The 21,552-nt window shown below is 33.9% G+C and overlaps 2 protein-coding genes across 2 annotated transcripts; one reads left to right on the top strand and one right to left on the bottom strand.

The window, feature by feature from the left end:
• Nucleotides 1–280: 280 nt before the first annotated feature.
• On the bottom strand, nucleotides 281–1,746 carry LOC120216498 (zinc finger MYM-type protein 1-like). Its single transcript, XM_039213903.1, has 2 exons — nucleotides 1,326–1,746; nucleotides 281–963 (listed from the first exon to the last, which is right to left on the bottom strand). The coding sequence occupies exons 1-2, from the start codon at nucleotides 1,744–1,746 to the stop codon at nucleotides 281–283; spliced, it is 1,104 nt and encodes a 367-aa protein (XP_039069834.1).
• A 12,697-nt stretch (nucleotides 1,747–14,443) lies between these two features.
• On the top strand, nucleotides 14,444–14,989 carry LOC120216497 (precursor of CEP9-like). The gene has a single exon (XM_039213902.1). It carries the CDS (start codon nucleotides 14,444–14,446, stop codon nucleotides 14,933–14,935), a length of 492 nt encoding a protein of 163 aa, XP_039069833.1. The 3' UTR covers nucleotides 14,936–14,989.
• The last annotated feature ends 6,563 nt before the right edge of the window (nucleotides 14,990–21,552 follow it).

The raw sequence follows: 21,552 nt of genomic DNA, 5'->3' as shown, positions 1-21,552 counted from the left end.
TAATTCATTCATAATCTTAAATATTCTCTTCATCAAGTGAATCATGAAAATAAAATCAAATGACTCTATTGCAAAACTCACATTATCGGCTTTTCGAGCATCATGGACATTTCGAGCATCGTTACCAATCAAATCAAGAACCTCATGTATTGTAGAATACAAATAAATCACATTAAAAATCAACTTATAATGAGACCCCAATGTGTATCACCCAACCTACCTAAACCAAGCTCTTGATTTAAACCTTTTCTAGTCACAATTTCACCATTTTCAAAGGCTTTTACAATTTTTCAGTTTGTTTTCCTTTAAGCAAATCTTTTCGCCTACATGATGATCCAACAACATTCAACAAAACTCCAAGTGTATCAAAAAACCAACCACAGTCTTTATTTTTCTTAAAAACGACAACAAGAGTTAATTGAAGTTGGTGAGCAAAACAATGTATGTAGTATACAGATTGTGTTTCTCTCATGATTAGAGTTTTGAGACCATTAAGTTCACCATTCATATTACTAGCTCCATCGTACCCTTGTCCGTGAATTCTTGAAAAACTCAAAGAATCCTCATCAAGCAAAGAAAAGATCGTTTCTTTAAGAGACAAAGATGTGGTATCTCCAACATGAACAATTCCAAGAAACCATTCCTTTATCATTCCTTTTTTATCAACATAACGGAAACACAAAGCTATTTGTTCTTTTTGAGATAAATCACTTGACGCATGTACTAGTATTCCAAAATAATCCTTACCAAGATCTTCCACAATTGCCTTGGTAGTTTCTTTTGCACAACAATTGATAAGCTCTTTTTGAATCAAAGGTGCAATCATTTGATTATTTTTAGGTGCAATTTTCAAAACAACATTTCCCACATCATCATTCTTTTCCGCAATCAAATTCAAAAGTTCAAGAAAATTTCCCTTGTTACTTGATTCATCACATTCATCGTGACCACGAAATGTCAATCCTTAATGTAAAAGAAATCTCAAACAATGAAGAGAAGTAGTCAATCAGATTTGGTAGTCACTTTTAGCTTGCTCGGTTTGTTGGTGTAAAGAAACTTTCAAGGATGACTTAAAGTTCTTTAAATTCTCAAACTTTTGAAAAGATTGATTATGAGCACTATTAATTCCACCAACATGTTTTCTAAACCGAACTGCCTATTCCAACCTCTAAACCCATTAACAAAAAATGCATCTCCTCCTACAACTTTGGTAGTTTCATTTTTAAACAAGTAACAAACAAAGAAAAATGCAACATCTTTTGAAACACTATACTCAAGCCAAGAATGCTTATTAAACCAAGATTTATTAAAGCGACGTAATGTACCTCCTCCGAAGTTTGTTTGAGGAAATTTGTGCTTCTTTGGTTGGCAAGCACCTCTTTGTATGTATTCTTTCCTCACTGTTTCTCGATCCATTGGATGATAATCAATAAATTTTTTTCTTTTAGCCGGATCATGTGGAATAGAGATATCATTAACTTGGCTTTTCACCTCTCTTGATGCAAATGTTGTACTATCATCTTGTGCAATACATGTAGATCTCATTTCGGTTTCTTGAGTTTGGGGCATATTATTTGAAGGGAAAGAAAATTCTTGTTCGACTTGAGTTGCTGAAGGTTGAGTCGGTGATGAGACACAAATTGGCACTTGGGAAGAACTTACATCATTCTTTTTGGACTTTTGAACAAACCAATCCAACGTTCCATTCTTCTTCTTTCGTTGAGAGTTCATCTTTTCATCATTCATCCTCTTACTACTACAATTACAAAATTTACAAATCACAATAATTATTGATTATAATTCACTATTAGTAATTATATTTATTATCAAAGAAGTAAGATCTTAATTACTAATTAATAATATTAATGGATTCAACTTAAAATTAACATATCTAAATTGCTTCTACTTAAATTACACAAATTTAATATACCATTTTTTCTCCTTCCCAAAAATACATTAGTAATTTTACATATCACAATTTAACATTCAAATATTTTTCATAAAATCACTAAAATCTATTAAATTGATTCAAAATTTAATTTTATCTCTTAATTTTAACTCACTCAAATTAAAAAAATAAATTTCAAAACTTAAAAACTCAAATATAAATTTAACTAAATTTAAGAGGGTAAAAGAATGAGTGAAGAACCAGACTATCTGAGGAAAAGAAAAGAGCAACCACTTACCGGCGACTTGGTTGAGGAAGTTCACCGGAAAATCCCCCGTGAACGGCATCGTGGCGGGTGGTTTAGGCACAAACAAAAGACTGAGAAATGAGAATTGAGTAGCAGTGGGGTTGGAGTCTGTGGGTTTGAACGCAAAATAGAAGCTTTAGTATTAGTAATAGCTTAAATGAAATTTTTTTAAATGATATATATTATTTTAATCAATGGGTTTTAATTGAAAATATGGAATAGATTGACAGCTTCCTACTCACTCACGAGCACAAATTTCAACAACAAAACAAAGTGTACAGAAAAGAGCACAAATTTCAACTACAAAACAAAGTGGGCAAAGAAGTAAAAAACAAGGTGGGCAGAATTTTGAAGTTTTAATATAGTATATTAAGTGTTGATATTTTTTTAAGGAAAATGTACTGCAACTGCTATCTCATGGGTCACATAGGTCCGCCCCTGCCTCTATGGTTGATTGTGTTCACTAATGCAGATTGGAGTGGATGTTCGGATGATAAACGTTCAATATCCGGCAACTGTGTGTATCTAGGAGATAATGTGGTTATGTGGAGTTAAAAAAAACAGAAAACCGTGTTAAAATCTACCACAGAAGCAGAATACCGAAGCTTGGCAGATGTAACTTTAGATGTAACATGGCTGGGTACGTTTTTGGAAGATAATGGAGGCTAAAGTGCAAGCTGCACCGGTCATATAGTGTGATAACTCTAGCGCAATAGCGATGAGTGCAAACCCAATGTATCATTCAAAAACCAAACATGTTGAATTAGATATTCACTTTGTTAGGGAGAAAACGGCAGCAGGCAAGCTGAACGTAAACTACGTTCCCTCTGAACATCAAGTGGTTGATGGATTGACCAAGGCATTAACTAAGGATTACTTTGTTATGTTTCGTCAGAAGCTTGGTATCTGTTCGTTTGAAGACGCGAAACAGAAGGGAGAATGTTAAGTTTCTTTCTTTCAGAAACGTGGAAGAGCAGGATGTTAAGAGTATTCTAGATTGGCATTATTCTAGAATCTATTCTGGTAGCTTGCTTGCGTCAGTCTACTCTTGCCAGCTCAGCATAGTTGGTTAATTAAGTCTAAAAAACTAGGTGCTATTCATGTATATATGTTTACCTCTTCTGTGTAAAAACGTGAGGCTATTATACATAATAAAATCACAATTATTCCTTTCATCTTTTCTAGTTTCTTAAGAGACTCAAACTTAAAAATTAAATTCATAATTCAAGTTGATTCGAATAATTCAAAATAAAAAATAAATAAATTTTTTGAGTCGAGTTTTGTTAAACCCTATCAACTATGAATGATATTTGGTCGAAATTTGTCCTATGAACCAGACATGCTGATCCTACTTTTCTTTTTCTTTCCTTGGAAGCTTAATATTTGGGAGGTTCTATTGTGTAGTAACTAACTTAAAATTAATTTTAGTTTTAACAAAGTGTTGTCTTGTTCATTTTACAATGTTATATAAATTTATAATATTTTACAGTTAAAATAAAAAAAATATTATATTGAGGTACTTTTTAGTTTTAACAGAGTGTTGTCTTGTTCATTTTACAATGTTATATAAATTTATAATATTTTCAGTTCAACTTGAAAAGGTTATCATGTCTAACCTAAAAGTTAAGCTCTTGCTAAAAGTTTCGATCGTAATTAATTTCTATTGTTTCTTTACCTTATATTAACAAGTTGTATTTTAAAATTTTCTTTTAAGACTTCATCATGTTTCATTTTCTAAAATCAATTTTAAAATTAAATATAATTTTGAAAAAAGTATAAAATAAGTCATTTTTATGTAAAATTGATTTGATTTTTTTTTTTTTGTAACTAAAATGTTGTAATGAATAATTTTAAAAAACTGTGTTGTTAAAAAATGTATTGTTAACTTTTAAAGGTTTTCTTTTATTATATTGAAAAAGGTTACAGCACACAACAATATAACCTATCATATATAGGTATGAGATCGCTCAACTCATGCACAATAATAACCAACTAACGTAACCCATGCAACCCAATAACCAACTCACAGCTGTCAACAGCTGACTAACCACTCAACACAACCAACTCTCAGCTCACATATACTATTTGTTCACATTCACCCTACTTAGTCAAAACTCAAGAGGCGACACTACTAACAAAATTAAGCCTTTATCGAAAAGTAGGAAAATATGACTTAGAAAGTGGCTTGGTGAAGCAACCCATAAGCTGAAATCAACCGAAAACATAGTTAACACAAATCGATCAATTTGCAACTTTCTTCTTAACGAAATGAACATCAAACTTAACATGTTTAGAATAAACATGGAAATCAGGGTTGGCACTCACCGGTACTATCACTTATAACAACTAGAGCTTCAGTACATTCAATACCCATATCACAAAGTAAAGCTTTCAGCCACATAAACTCATATACCACATCAGTTATCCCACGATACTCAGCCTCCGCCGTAGATCGAGAAACGTATCTTTGTTTCATCAAATACCAAGAAACCATATTATCACTAATATACATGCAATATCCTGACACTGGCCTTTTATCATCTGTATTACTTTTCCAATCCACATATAAAAATGCATGTAACACAAAATTACTCTAAGAAACACAAAACAATAACCCATAATCTATCCTACCATTCAAATAATGTAAAACACGTTTTACTGCTAACTAATACAACTCACATGGTTGATGCATGTACTGAGCAATAAAACTAATACTAAATAAAATGTCAGATCTAGTATGACTAACATACAATAAGTCACCCACCTCACTTTGATATAGTAGAGATTCATCAATAAGACGACCACCATCACGAGAAAGCTTGGGAGAAGATAGCATAGGTGTAGGAGCAGGTCTAGCATCACCCATATCCGCACACTCTAAAAGCTCATGAATATATTTGCGTTGACTTAAAAGTAAAACCCCCTCATAACAATCAACTTCAAGGCCTAATAACTCTCTCGATCAATTTATGACAACTACCGGTGATAATAATATCATCAACATAAACGAGAACATAAACATATCGATCACCATTACGTTTAACAAACAAGACACATAAGCTTGCATGCCAACAAAGCCAATACTATGTAAAAAGGTCTAAAGTTTAGAATACCAATTTTTAGGAGCTTGTTTCAACCCATTGAAAGCCTTATCCAACCAGGGACGGAGCCAGAATTTTAGTTTAAGGGGAACAAAATATAATTAACAATAAAAAATATGAGGGGCAAAATCAAAATAAATCAAAACTTGAAGGTCTAAATAGGTATTATTTAAATATATTTTTAATAATAGAAAATGGGGCAGTGTCCCCCTGGAACTATATTTAGTTCTGTCATTGTCTCCAACTTACACACCAAGTGTTCCCCAACAATCGACCCTTGCTCAAAATTAGGTGGTTGTACCATGAATACGTCCTCATTCAATTCACCATTAAGAAATGCATTATTCACGTCCACCTGCCGAAGCTTCCAATTTTTTTGCATCGCTAAAGACAACACCATATTCACCGTTAAAGATTTCACAACCAAACAAAATATGTCACGAAAATCTTGTTCAGGAACTTGAGAAAATCCTTTCACAACAAGTTTAGCCTTATAAAAGCCATCGAACCATTCAGATTTCGTTTTACACGAAATAGCCACTTACAACCAATCGATGTCCTATTTTAAGGGAAATGAACCATTTTAATGTGCCATTTTTCATAAGGCCCTCTTATTCATCAACAACCGTCCGTCTCCATTTGGGTGAAACAAGAGTTCGGTTTATCGTTGCTTTCATAACATGTAGTTGGATTAATCAAGAGTGACATTCACTCTTTTGTTTTTGAACATGCTACCTCTGTGAGCAATACTAAAGGTCATCAAAATAGACATCGACACTAATGGAAAAGAAATAAGAAAGCCATGAGAATCGAAAAAGGTCTGATACCATTTTGACTTTTAAAGCTTTTATTTTATTATATTAAAAAGAATACAAAACACAACAATATAACCTATTATATATATAGGCATGAGATCATGCAACCCATGTGTCATGGACATAATGTCTCGGCCTTGTTGTTATGTCGTACGACACTTGAATGAGACAACTTCCAGACAAGTCATCATTTCCCAACATAGATCCACGCCTCGAATTAAATCGTCATGAAGCCAAGTCACATTGGCCAAGAATCATCCATAAGTTCATTAGTCGATCCCACAACATCCTCTCCGAACAGATAAGCCACACATTAGTCCCAAGCCATAATACAATCCAAAAGCCACAAGTACTTTGGAAGGGAGATCCTGCAGGCATAACGATTGTTAGGTTGCAACCTCACTCCTCCACTAAGAGCGTGATATGGGGTCTATTGGCCCCAAATCGTTCCTAAGTATCATCTTAGAGAGACATCCTATCATCCGCTTGGTTCTAATACCCGTACACCTAGGTTTTATATGAACCTAAGAGAAGGTCACTTACACCATGGTAGCTCTACATACTAGCTCATGGTGAGGGGGATGGTGGAGACCTAACACCAGTTCACTTCCCCCTAAAGAGCTAAAGAAACTTACCAGTTATGACACCAGTACGCGTTGGAATATCTGAACTGAGGTCATTACCTTAACATACCCTCAATCTTCACTCTTCAAGCTTTTCCTTGGCTCACAATCGCATCTACTCGGTCCACCATCGGGTTATTGTCAAGGTTATCTCATAGAAAATGAGATGTCCCTGACATTCTCTCCCACTCACTTTGGTCGATGTTCTTATCGACAATAAAACCATATTTCAATTACCTTGTTGTATAGAGTTGGCCCTACTCATGAGGTCCATCACTTGCCCTCAAGGACTAAGACCATGATTTGTTCTACGGGACACCAAACTCACAAGTTTGGGTAGAGCCAACCCACTTACCTTTATTTTCTCTCAGTGTTATCGAGCTTATTATTATTATTATTTTTAAGGATATAACCTTGATAAACCCTCGTTGTTATGTCTAATATCTCGAATACCATCACATCATCCAAAACCATACGATGTATCACTTGGTGTTCCACCATTCGCTTACGTACTGCTTAGCGGCATTTACGGAGATGTATCACGCATGACAAGGTAAGGGTAATCACTCCCAATAGTACCATACTGACTCTAAACATATGGCCATTCAAACATGTTAGACATTTCCCAACTGAGGTCCTCTTGGCCCTTCATAGACGCACCGTCCAAACTACATCTCCAATAAAGAATAAAGGTTTGCCTACCTTTATTTTTATCCAAGGCTTTCACAATAGTAATGATAAACATGTTTCATTACTAAACACTAACCACCACTAACAAACACATTTGTTAGCCCAAAATATAATACGACTCCAGATATACCATCTCAAGAACATTCACTAATATAAATATAACACAAATCTAAATACCTCATACCAAGATACCAAAGTACTTTAGGTTTACCATTCTCTACGATTATCACTTATTGGCACCATATAAAGTGATTTGCCTTGCTCAAACCATTCTTTTTGAATCTACATCTTGCGACTCCATCTTCTCCTCCATTTATTCTCATAACGACCTCGTCATGAACATCATTTACTATACTGCTCTAAACTTACAGCTCTACTTTCTCATCCACTCGATCTCATGATGCCCTCTTCATGAACATCCTCGTGCATCATACCCATGAATTGTACACTTAATCCCTAATATGTGCCTCGATCTTCTCTCTCACCCAACTTTTGATGACGTCCTCGTCACAAGTCCAATCATGCTTCATGGTATTTTCCCTACAATAAATAAAATGTCAAATAATATTTTATTGACACAATTACATCTTTATACCTTTTTATCCCAAACTTAGTGCATTAACTACATAGATGGTGTGTCTGCACGAATAGCCAATTCGAACATGTGTAGAGAACAATTTGATCTGGTCACCTAGAAGCATTCACATTATTAGAGTCACTATCAAGACCTTTTTTCATTCGATGATTTCCCAACCCACTTTGGCTCTCAAGGATCCTCAACATTGTTATGGTTCTTGACCCATCAACTCTTGTTCCCGATTCCCTCAAAAACCCAATGAGCACCAATATTCTCAAAAGAATGAGTGTCCTACACAAGATAAAGAAATTAAGCATCACATTGCCACGAAGAATAAGAATTTATGCGTAAAGATTATAAATCAATATCCCTTGTGCCATCAAGACCAAATGCCTCTGCACAAACATCTAACGAGCACCTCTGTATTAAAACCACATACACCCTTACGCGAACTTAACAAATTAAGCATCTCTGTTCAAGATCAAATTATTTCACCTTGTCTATTCCACACGTTAGGGCGCTCGGCGTAAGATCAGGTCATCCTGCCTACTCCCCTCTGGAAGCGCTCAGCATGAACTCTATCTACCCTACCTACCCCACAAGTTGAAACGCTTGGCGTGATATTAAAGCACCATGCCTACTCCACACGTTGGAGCGCTCAGTGTAAGATCATGTCATCCTAGCTACTTACTCTCTGGAAGCACTCCGCATAAACTTTGTCTCCCCTACCTACTCCCAACGTTGAAGCGCTTGGCGTGAAACATGAATAGCATGCCTATTTCACATGTTAGAGCACTCGGCGTAAGATTAGGTTATCCTGCCTACTCCCTTCTGGAAGAGATCGATATGAACTCTGTCCCCTTGCCTACTCCTTACATTGAAGCGCTCGACATGAATCCTCAAACAACTCCCAGACAAGTCAGTCTTTCCCAATATAGATCCACGCCTCGAATTAAATCATCATGAAGCCAAGTCACATTGGCTAAGAATCATCCCTCAGTTTATTAGTCGATCCCACAGTATCCTGTCCGAACAGACAAGGCACACATTAGTCCCAAGCCATAATATGATCCCAAAGCCATAAGTACTCTTGGAAATAATATCCCACGGGGCGTAGCGAATATTAGGTTTCAACCTAACTCCTCTACCAAGAGCGTGATACGGGGCCTATTGGCCCCAAACCATCTCTAGGTATCATCCTAAAGAGACATCGTACCATCCACTTGATCCCGATGCCCGCACACCTAGGTTCCACATGAACCTAGGAGAATGTCGCTTACACCATGATAGCTCCACATGCTAGCTCAAGGTGAGGGGGATGATGGAGACCCAACACCATATCACTTCCCCTTAAAGAGCTAAAGAAACTTACTAGCTATGACACCAGTACGCGTTGGAATGTCTGAACTAAGACCATTACCTTAACATGCCCTCAATCTTCATTCTTCAAGCTTTTCATTGGCTAACGATCGCATCTACTCGATCCACCATTGAGTTATTGTTAGGGTTATCTCATGGAAATGAGATGTCCCTGACACCCATGCACCCCCAATAACCAAGTCACGCAACCCATGCATTCTAATAATCAACTAACATCTGTCAATAGCTGACTAACCATTCAACATAACCAACCCTCAGTTTACGCATACTATTTGGTTAACATATATTAATATAAGCTCTTAAAATAAAAAAAAGTAACTTGACATACTTATAAGCAAAATTTTGACATTATAATAAAATTGAATTGAAGAAAAAAAATTTAACTTTTTCAATAATTTAATCTAAATTTTTAAATAAAAAATAAATTGATTAAATGTATAAAAATAAAAATATAATGATAAGATTCTAAATGCATGAAAAATATAGGAATTTAATTTCCCGTTATTAATATTAATGATCTTATCATTAGACATCTTGTTGGTTGGAGTAAATAATCCACCCCAGAAAATATGAGGATGTTGAACTAAAATATCACCCTTTGCATGTTACCAAGAGACAAAAAAGAGATTATATATTGAGCAAAAGGAAAAATGAAATGATAGAAAAAGAAAGAAGATTAAATAAATAATGAACAGTTGCATGGGCCATGCAAAATACTGTTAAAGAGAATAAGACAGTCGCATGTGAATAAAGATATGAGTAATTTAAGGCTTTTATTTATTACTAGAACTCCTGTGTGATGCCAAAATAATATTTTTAAAACATGTTTATTATTAATAAGTATATAATGAATATATAGGATAAATTATATTTTTATTTTAATATTATATACTTATGATAGAGTTGTAAGTGATAATTGTTTAATTTTGATAATACATTATAAAATAAATATAAGAAACATTATTTATTAAAATGATATTTTTGAAAAATATATCTTGTAAGTTGGATAGTTATTGTAGGGAGTGATTAGTTTTAACAATATTTACAAATATCCTTCATTTATTATTACTCGTTGTAATTTCAACATAATTACAAATTATGATATGAATATTAAACATGCTAAATATTGTTACAACTTGTTCTTCCTTGGGATCGTGTATAAATAGCAATCCGCGGTGAGAAAGGTCTACAGGCAAAGCTGCTGATCAAGCGTCTTCTTCCCTCGTTGAATTCTTAAAGATATTGAAAGCAAGCTTTGTTGAGTTATTGCTTGGTTATCTTCCCTCTCTTTTCTCCCGCTACCATACAAACACTTACAAAAGAAATAACTCACATTATGGCACAAAACAAACAACTCTCTCTTCGTTGAATTCTTAAAGATATTGAAAGCAAGCTTTGTTGAGTTATTGCTTGGTTATCTTCCCTCTCTTTTCTCCCGCTACCATACAAACACTTACAAAAGAAATAACTCACATTATGGCACAAAACAAACAACTCTCTCTTCTTGTTCTTTTTGTGCTTGTTTTATTCCTACAAAATCAGTTCACTGTAGGAAGGCATTTATTATTGGACCAGAAGGAAACAGGGAATATCGTTGGCAAAGCAGCGAATGCCAACACGCAGTCTCCGCCTTCACCAACAACACCAGTAGGAGGAAGTCAAACCCAGCCACCCAAATATGAAAACGATTTCAGGCCTACTGATCCTGGCCACAGTCCAGGAGCGGGCAATTCCCTTCAAAACTAGCTCCAAAAGTTCTTGATCACCGTGCATTGCAAACGGATATCATTTTATCATTCATGGTGACAGTAGCTTCGATCCTCGAAAGATTTCTTCCTGATCATTTAGGTTTTTGTATTTTGTATATGTTTGGTTCTAGTTTCAGTTGGAGTGCCTTAGGCTTGAAAGTTGGGAAATAAATCATTTGTACTTTGTACGTTGTAGCTGAAATCTTGAAAGAAAGACTTTTGTAAAAATATTAGTCAAGTCAATTAGCTTATTAATGAAATTCGAGGGTTTTCATATTTCTCTCTTATTGTTACTCTCTTCTTCTTATTAACAAATACAATTACAGACGACAAAAATACTTAAATGCCTGATTGCAAACATCAAAGAACAACTGATATATATTCACCTTCCGATGTTCATTCCTTTTATATGTAATAATTTTACAGTTCCTCAAGGTTTTCTATTTAAAGGGAGAACTAACACAAGTTAGCATTTGCTTTGAATTTAATCAAATATTTTTCCAATTAATTAGTCAGTTAACCGAGTCAAATTTTATGAGTCAAAATGCACCTCAAGTGTTGGTGTAATGGTAAGAAACATTGTTCTCTTAAGAAGAAATCCAAATTCAAAGTTTTGAAATGAGTTTTGTGCTCTTGTTGTGTCTTTGCAAAGGGTTAAAAATGTTACTAGCAGTCTTTCAAGGGTTACCAGAGGATGGAGACTTACTCAGATGCAGGAAACAACCAACTTTTTTTTAACTGAAAAAAAAAGCCCTTTTAAAAGATTCTTCATTATATAATCAATTATTCTTCCCCAAGTTGAGGGTTTTAACTTTGACGGCGGTTTTAGGACGGTAGATTGGTCCCTTGGTTTTGAGTTTTGACTTGATCGACCAAGACAAATGCACTATTTCTTTAGTATAAAGAAATGTAAGTGGAGGGACATCTCTTTGGTTGGCGCTCTTCATCTTTCGATTAATTATGAACATCCTCCTTTATTTACCACAATCAAAAAATAACTAAAACCAATGAAATAAAAAGACAAGCATGCATGAATACATATATATATATATATATATATATATATGCAAAGTCATCTTAATTAATATCGAAAGAACATGGACGATGCAATAATTAATGTTAGAGGGTACGAACTTAAGAAATTTTATTTGAAATTTAGGGATGTAAAATTATAAAATATCAAGGTGTGAAATTAGATATTCAATAGAAAATACAAAATAAATAAATAAATAAAATGTAAAGGAATTTAAAATTTTTACAGATGGGACTGCACCCCAACAACCTCTTTGTGCATCCCTGTGGAAAGAGTATTGATGATTCTGTTTTTCTGCAAATTAAACAACAATGACTTCAGTCTCTTGCATTTTGATTGCATGGACTAGGTTAAAGAAGTTTCTCAATTGACTACTAGTTTAGAAAATAAGTCAAGCTTGCAGCTGGCTCCACTGTTAAATTATACAGTCTCATACATGAAAACTGTCTTTGATATACTTTGCTATCTAGCTGCTTGTTCAAGTCACCTAGTTGAGCAATCTATGTAAGCGTCATATGGTGGACAATTCTAAATTGTTGATGTGACATGTCTTTGATGGCGTGAGTTCGATAAAGACAAGAGCTCCCCACGCCATGGGGAGAGAAACTTTTAGTACTTCAAATTCCATAAAGAAGCAAAAGCAAGATTCAAATCAATATCAACTTATGACACTGATACTTGGTCAAATTCCGGCTCTCCTATGAACCATCCTTTATGACATCTTTTCCTTTTTGCCATTAGTGGAACTGTGGAAGCTAAACTCAACCAGTTCTGTCAATTAAAACATTTTCATTACTATAGTGCTTTCACAACTTTTTCTTAAATTAGTGTTTATGTTCCAAGCTAAATAATTCTGTTTTAGAACATACTATAAAATTCAGAGATGCCAACCATCACTCTTCCAAGGTAACTCGTCGCAAATAAACCAGAACCAGAAGTTGCTTCTGTATCAACAATTTAATTAATTACTATTGATTTCCAGCAGCAAACCTTTCAACGTTCAGCAGCCAAGCAATCATTCCACCACGCATTTAGTTGAAATTTGAAAGTTTGCAATTATCGTCAACAACGGATTTCGACAAGAGAGCTGCAGGACAGAGGTGTTTCACTATAATTTGTCGACAACAACAATTCTAGGCTTGCACAACAGCCGTCGCTATATAATATTGATACTACTATTTATATATGCATTTGCAAGTGGAGAAGTATAATAGGAGATTCCTTTGCCTTTTCGGTGCATTTCGATGGTGGGGCTAGTTCAATATTTCCTAGTTATTTGTTATCTCGAGGGGAATAGGGTTTACAGACCAACGCCGTCAGCTTCTAAATATTTTATTTAGATTGCCCTACTCACTTAAATCACACATTTCAGTACCATGAAAGGTTAAGGATCCAACTTCAAGTTTCAAGCGAGGCTTTTGTTCATATTCACATTTTTTGGCTACTCCATATTTCGAAATTAATGTTAAGTATGTCTGATGCTTCAAATACCAAGAAACAGAACGTTAAAATATGCATGTACGAAAATGGGTTAGAGGATTGTCCATAATACATCTCTACGATACGTAGAGATATCTGATTTGAATTAGTAAATTAATAAATCAAATATTAGTGATTAAATTTAAAAGATATATATGTCCGTATATTCCATAAATCTTTAAATTAATTTGCATAATTTAGTCAGAGGTGGTTATTAGAGTACTATTTTTTTGGGCACATAAGTGTAACATTAGTGATTAAATTTAAAACATCTTTCCCCTTTCACATCCGCCCTCAGCAGCGGCCACAATTCCTCCGGTGGTTCATTCAGTATATGGGTTCCCTCCTCCTTCTCGAAGGTAATTATTAGAGTACTATTATTCTTAGGGAAAAGCATAAACTAAGAGCACAACTAGTGGGGCAGTGAGAATAATACAGACAAGATATGCAACATATATATGGGAAGATATTGTTCAAGAGAAGCAAATATTGCATTTGGTGGGACAGAGAAGAATAGTTGTAACAGAGATGCAAATTATGAACTATATATTAATCTTCAAGAGAGGAAATGCCATATTTCCTCATTATTGTATAAAAAAATTTGTTGAGAAAAGAGGATTTAAAAAAATTATTCAAACCATCCATTATTGCAAATTCATCCCCACATTGTCATTATAAATCCCAGGGGTTCAAAGCAGAACTCACTTCATAGTGCTTAGTTCTTTCTTCTCTAAGCATTCTCATACTATAACTTAAAAGTGACGTTCAAGTTATTGATTTCCTACTTATGGAATTCAGAACCATGCATAAATTTGCTGTCTTTCTCCTAATTACCTTTCATTTAGTCCTCTCAGTTGAGGGAAGACTGCTAAAATCATTGAGCAAAAATGATTCAAAGCAAGTATTGCCACCCCCTACACCTACTAAAACCTCAGACTCCGTTGAAGGGTACGAAGAGGATTTTAGACCCACTACACCCGGGAATAGCCCTGGTGCTGGACATTCATTTGCAGGAGATGATGAAGCTATTGTAGAACAAAAACCCGGCAAGCATTCGATTGAAGGAGATAAAGATGATTTTCGACCCACCACACCAGGGAACAGCCCTGGTGCTGGACATGCTTTCCAAGAAGATGATGAAGATATTGAAAGAAAAGCAGGAAGCTTTAGCATGCAGGGCAATGGTAAGCATTCAATTGCAGGAGCTAAAAAAGATTTCCGACCCACCAACCCTGGACACAGCCCTGGTGTTGGTCATGTTTACCCAAGCCAAAATTCTGAACCAAATGCATAAAACATGCATGTAAATGCCCCCCACAAGCAACGATGAATGGGTCATAGATTAAGAACCTGCAAGTGTTCACTCGCCTGGGATTTGCTTACCAATTGTACATGTATATATCACTATGTCATTAAGGCTTATTAATGTACTGTAAATAACTCTTTGCAATGTATAATAAACCCATCATGTATTGCAATTTGTACATGATTCTTTGCAATGTATTCCTTCAACCATCTTAATAAATTGTTTCTTTTTGTTTAAAGGCTATTGTTGCTGTTTAATGTACTGAGACCTCTCTCTTCCTCCGGTGGTCCTGAATATGATGGAGACCATCAAATAAAATAAAGATAAATATTTTCTATTTGAGGTAAGCGGTAATAGGTAGGGGTGAGCAAAGCTCGACTCGACTCGAAAAATCGATTTTTCGACTTGACTCGAATAACTTCAAATTGTAATTTCATAAACTCGACTCGACTCGAAAAAATTTCAAGTTCAAATCTAGTTGTAAAATACAACTCAAATAACTCAATTTGTTTTAGTAATTAATAGATGAATTTTCAAGTTTGAGTTGAGTCCCTCAATTTTCTATAATATATGTATATTACATATGAAAGAAATATACATGTATTGTATTTTTTTATAAAAATACACAAAAATGAATTGTTATATATATATATATATACATACATACATACGTATTGTATATGATCATAAAAAACCATTTAAATTGAAATCAAATAATATATAATATTATATTAAATTTAAACAAAAACTCAAAATTCGACTCGACTCGATTTAAATTTTTAAGTCAACTTCAAGTTGTAAATAGGACTCGTCAACTCGAATAACTCAAAATTTTTTGACTCTACTCGACTCGACTTGATCGAATGCTCGCCCTAGTAATAGAGGTGAGCAAAACTCGACTCGAAAAGTCGATTTGTTTACTCGACTCCAATTGTTCGAGTTGTAATTTCATAAATTTGACTCGACTCGAAAAAAGTCCAAGTTCAAATCGAGTTGTAAAATACAACTCAAATAACTCAAAATTTTAGTAATTAATGGCTTGGTTTCAAGAGTTGAGTCGAGTTATATATATATTACGGCTATAAAAAACCATTTAAACTACAATCAAATAATATCATAATATTGTAATATTTAAAATTAATTTAGGGTTAACTACAAGGTTGATCACTTGTCTTTCAATTTTGTCCACTTTGGTCATTGATTTCAAAATACATAAGATATGGTCACTTAAGTTTTTATTTAATTAAGATATTGTCACTTTCTTTTTTATTTAATTAAGTGGTCATCCCGAGTTAACTGACGTTAACAACAGTTAATTTTTTTGATAATTATACATTTGATCATTGTTATTGCATATTCTCTCAATTTAGTCATACTTTTAATAAATTAAAATAAATTTAATCATCCAATCGAACGATGCCACATGCCATGCCAGTAAGTTTGTTAAAAAATACTCGACCCCATTGAGCTTACCCATCGACTTGCTGACCCAATTAAAAAATATTGGGTATTTATAATAAAATACCCGATTTTCCGGGTCGGGTACCCAACCAGGTTTATGGGTCGAGCATGGGTCACAAAATGTTGGTTAACCGAGTACCCTCTGACCCGATGCCCGATTATTATATATTTTCATTTTTATTTATATTAAATTTTTATTCATAAACCTCGAATTATTTCACTCTAACATTCTAAAATCTTAATTTCTTAAATTTTGACACCATAACGTTCTAAATTCTTAATTTCTTAAATTATTTCACATTAATTTTCTAAAATATTTATTTTAACTTCAAAACATTTGAAATTTAATTATATTTCTTTATTTTAAATTTAAATAAAATTTTATTTCAATTATATAATTTGAATTTTGAACTTTATGTGTGGATTATATATATTATATACTTTTAAATATATTTTTTATATAATTTTCAAAAAATAATATAATTTAAAGAGAAAATAAAAAATTATGAATCGGGTACCCGTGACCCAAATTATATATAATATAATTATATATATATATTAACTTAAGATATTTTTGTATTAACTTATTAAATATATTTTACTATTAACTTAATTTAAAAATATTTTATTTTTATTTTCATTTAAAAATATATAATTTATTTTAATTTATTAAAAATATGACTAAATTGAGGGAATATGTAAATAATAGGGACCAAATGTGTGAATATATCAAAATATTTAACTGTCGTTAACGGTTGTTAGCTCTGGGTGACCAAATCTTATTTAAATAAAAACGTAAGAGACCATATCCTATGAATTTTGAAATCAGTGACCAAAAGTGTACAAAAGTAAAAGATGAGTGACTACCATGTAGTTAACCCTTAAATTTAAACAGAAACTCAAAAATTCAACTCTATTCAACTTGAATCGAATTTTATAAACTCGACTTGACTAAAAAATTCAAATCAACTTCGAGTTATAAAATAAGACTCGTTAACTGGAATAACATAATTTTTTAATGGACTCGACTCGAACGAATACTCACCCCTAAGTAGTTGATGAGTGTTTTAAATTAAAGATGTTTACTTGTAATATTCTCATATCATCAACTTTTACTGTTGATTTGGTTTTGTTTCATTAATTTTTGTGCAGGAGCATATTTTCCAGAAACAACATTAAAAAGGGACGATTCTGCATTTTTTTATTTTCTGGAATCATGGCTAGAAACATGGGCATGACGCGATCCGACATGGAAGTTTATAGAAGATCCAGTCAGCAACAACTTTTAGAAGATCCAGTCAGTATTAATCTAGAAGGTGGACGAACAAAGCTATCTTAGGGAGATTTATCTTAGGAATTAAGTTTGAATTTAAAATACTTTAGGGATTTATTTTATTTTTGGATTATCTTTTTATTTTGATTTTACTTGTTCCTTTTTTAGGGTTTTAGAAGACTAAATACACCTTCGGGTATTGATTGCACATGTACTTCTTTCTTTCATTTTTTATAAAAATCCTATTGGTTTTTGTTAAAGTTATTTTTCTTCTTTTATTTTAAGTTTTTTACTTTGTTTTCTAAAAAAGCTAAGTATGGTTTCCATCATGCTTAGTTAAACTTTTAATTTGTCGATGACTTAACAATGACTCAATTCATTTGGTGAGAATTGAAAAGCACTTAATATCTTCGGATGTTATTCTTAATTTTCTGGAAACTTTGATTGGCAATCGACCTTTCCTTTAAAAATCTCAACACTTTCATTTCAAAAGAGCTCACCGGTTTGAAAGTTGTTCTGATTTACAGTTGGGTGGAAGAGTCACCTGGTAGCAAATTCGACTTTCTATGAACACACTTAACAAGGTTCGTTAAGGGAAATTGAGATTGGATTCAATTCTCATTGAGACAACATAACTCAAGTCGGGCATTTTCAGCGCTTAAAGTTGTATTGGTGCTAATGGTGATAACTGTGGTTAGTCCAAGCAATGACTGAATTCTGAAGATAGACTTAGGAATATTGATTTACCGAAGAGAAAAGTAAGTTACAAGGGTTGGGGCTTGTAGAATGTAACCGACATGAATCTCGAAGTAAAATCTGTAATCCCCCAAATCATGGGTTAGTAGTTCGGGCTAACCCGAGAGGGCCTTGAATAAATCCTTTAGCTTGTAGGAAGCTTTGACCCAAGTTTGAGTGGAGAGCTTTAAAAATGGTGTTTTTGAATGGTGACCAAAGCTTGAATGACCAAGGAATTAATTCTACCAATTTTATTTTCAAAGGTTGAATATCTATTAAGAATGATGATCTCACGTCTGCACCTCCCTCATATATATTTTTCTTCACCCTTGTCTTCTTTTTCTCTTCAAACTCTCCCTTTTATTCCATTATAACTTAAGAAATGTAACAACTTGGTGACCTATCAAGCTTGTTCTGAGATTCTAAAGGTAAGAACTTTAATCTCTTCTTTCCAAACTTTATTTCAAGCCCTCCCTTGCAAGTTTTGGTTATGGTAACCAAATATGGGGTTTTTAGGGGATTTAAGGAACTCAAATGTTTAATCCGGTTTTAGAGAGCTCAAGCCTTAGAAATCATTCTTAACCTCTTGCCAACCTCCTAAGCAAGTTAGTAATACCTTTTGGTTGAGCTTTGGACACTTTCAGCAGCTTAGGGTATCGAGGTAACTCACTTCTAACTTAACTCTACCGCATGAGATCAGTAGGTATGTTTTGGTAGGTTACCTGAGTTATGAAGCATGTCCATGATAGATATCAATCTTTGATTTTTTCAGTTAGTTTATAAACCTATTTTGACCCCTTTTAACCTCCATAAAACTTTAATAACTTTTGAGAATCCCAATAAGGCTTTTGGGTAAAATGATGAGTCATTTTCTTACCTAAAATAGGGTATTTTTGGGCATGAGTATCGATACTGAAAGAACAATACCGATATTATTCATCAGATAGCCTAAAAACAAGGGTTTTTAGACAATGACTATTGATACTCGTTCAACGGGTATCGATACTGATAGTAGAGTATCGATACCCAGAGTGAAGTATCGATACTATTCTTATGTTGCAAATTCCAGTAGCCATTTGTGGTATCAGTACTCATGGGAGTATGACACTAAGGGTAGAGAATAGATAACCTCAGTAGGGGTATCGATACTAAGGTATTTTTAGAACATAAAAACAAAATTTGATATCGATAATCATGATACTATCAATACCCAGTACAAAAGTATCGATACTCAAACTAGACTATCGATAATACCCCTTTATCTTAGTTCTCAATATCCAGTTAGTATTGATACCTAGAGGTCGGTATCAATACTTAGAGGTCAGTATCGATACATCTGAGTTACTTTAGCAGAATATGATCGTCTTGTGTGGATATATCCTAGTCAATGCCAAGGCACTTCAGTTGCCGACTGGCCGCAAATACCCCAAGACTTGACGAAGTAAGTTGGTTGGGTGTACGTTTTTGATACAGTTCTAGATCTCACCCCAAATATCCGAGGGTATTTTAGAAAGGCTAGAGGGGTGTGTGCTCCGAGATGCAGAACCATCAGCTACACCATGATGCCTCTTTCAACATCTCATGATAGTATTCTTATGTCTTCATACCTATGCCACTAGATGCCCGTTTAGTGAATGCATGTAGTACAGTACAACTATTAGTGTGGCACTGAGCTCGTAAGCTAAGCGTTCAAAATGTGTTTCTGTGCGTAGGTTCTTAGGCGACTAGTCAAGAAACGTTATCGTCATCAGATATTCCATATTCAACCGAGGCTTCAAAGTACATCTTGATTTATATTAGAGGGCATATACTATTTATAGACCCTTTTATATTCAGTCGTAACTCTATTTTAATAAAACTCAATATTTTGTATTTTGAGATGTATTGGGAGCTCCCCATATTTTTAAACTCATTATTATGTTTTATTTATTTTCCCTTAGATGGTTTTATATATGTTTTACAATTGATATAAAAGAAATATATTCGGTTAGCTACTTCGGTGGTCCCGTGTGAGCTTTAATCCTTCGATATTTGTGTCAGACTAGATTAGGGTGTTATAAAATCTCTATCGATGATCAAAATGAATTGAAGCAAAGTGAGGCTTGAGGTTATTTTTCGTCATTATTCTTTTCAACTATTTACTCTCATTTTTTGTCATTTTTTACTTAATTCATTTTACTTAGTTTTTATATCACTAAACCCCTTTTCTTTTTAGGGTAAATTGCATGGTTCCTAACTCTACTTTACTCTCTCTCCTATTTTGCTCACCAAACTTTCAATTTTTCTAATTTAGTCACTGTACTTTACATATTGAATCATTTTGCTCACTTTTCCATTAACTTTTTAACCGCGTTATGGCGTGGTTAACTTTTTAACTGCGTTATGACGTGGTACATGAATTAAAACGATGTCATTTTGAAAAACTCAAATATACTCTAAAATGACGTCGTTTTGGGGATTAAAATATGAGATAAAGTAAAGTTTAATGACTCATGGTGTAATTTACCCTTTTTCCTTCTCTTCTCTATTTTCTCTCCACCGGCCACCACGTTATTTTCATTTCGGCCACCATCGACCACTGTAGATGGTGGTCGTTCAGTACAAAAATGGGATATGTTGGCTCGTCTCGACCCCTGAGTCTGGATCTAGTGGTTGTTTCACCGAAAAATGTCCCAAAACCCATGAATTTGGACTTAAATATTTCAATTTCCTCACTTTCAATCTCAAATTCGTGGACTTTGCAGCAACTTTTGACAAAATGGAGGTCAGATTCGAACTCACAACATCGAGGTGAAGCGACCCATCCCATTTTGGGACCAAACAACCACCATCTACGACGGTCAATGGTGGTCAGCGGTGGCATCCAACCACCTTTTTTTTTTATTTTATTTTTAATTATTTAATATTAAATAATAAAAAATCAGTCGTTAGAGAGAAAATGAGAGAGTGAGCAAAAGATTCAATTTTAAAGTTCAGTGAGCAAATTAGAAAAATTGAAAGTTCGGTGAGCAAATAAGAGAGAGAGTAAAGTAGAGTGAAGAACGATATAATTTACCCTTCTTTTTATTTTTAGTTTACTTGGATCAGGATCAACAAAATTTGATATTGAAAATTGTAAGACCCTACGGATTGACCA

Source organism: Hibiscus syriacus, unplaced genomic scaffold (genome assembly GCF_006381635.1).
Source record: "Hibiscus syriacus cultivar Baekdansim isolate YM2019G1 unplaced genomic scaffold, ASM638163v2 tig00110160_pilon, whole genome shotgun sequence".
Lineage (NCBI taxonomy): Eukaryota > Viridiplantae > Streptophyta > Magnoliopsida > Malvales > Malvaceae > Hibiscus > Hibiscus syriacus.
The sequence above is the reverse complement of the archived record's forward strand: the minus strand, read 5'-3'. Positions and strand labels throughout refer to the sequence as shown.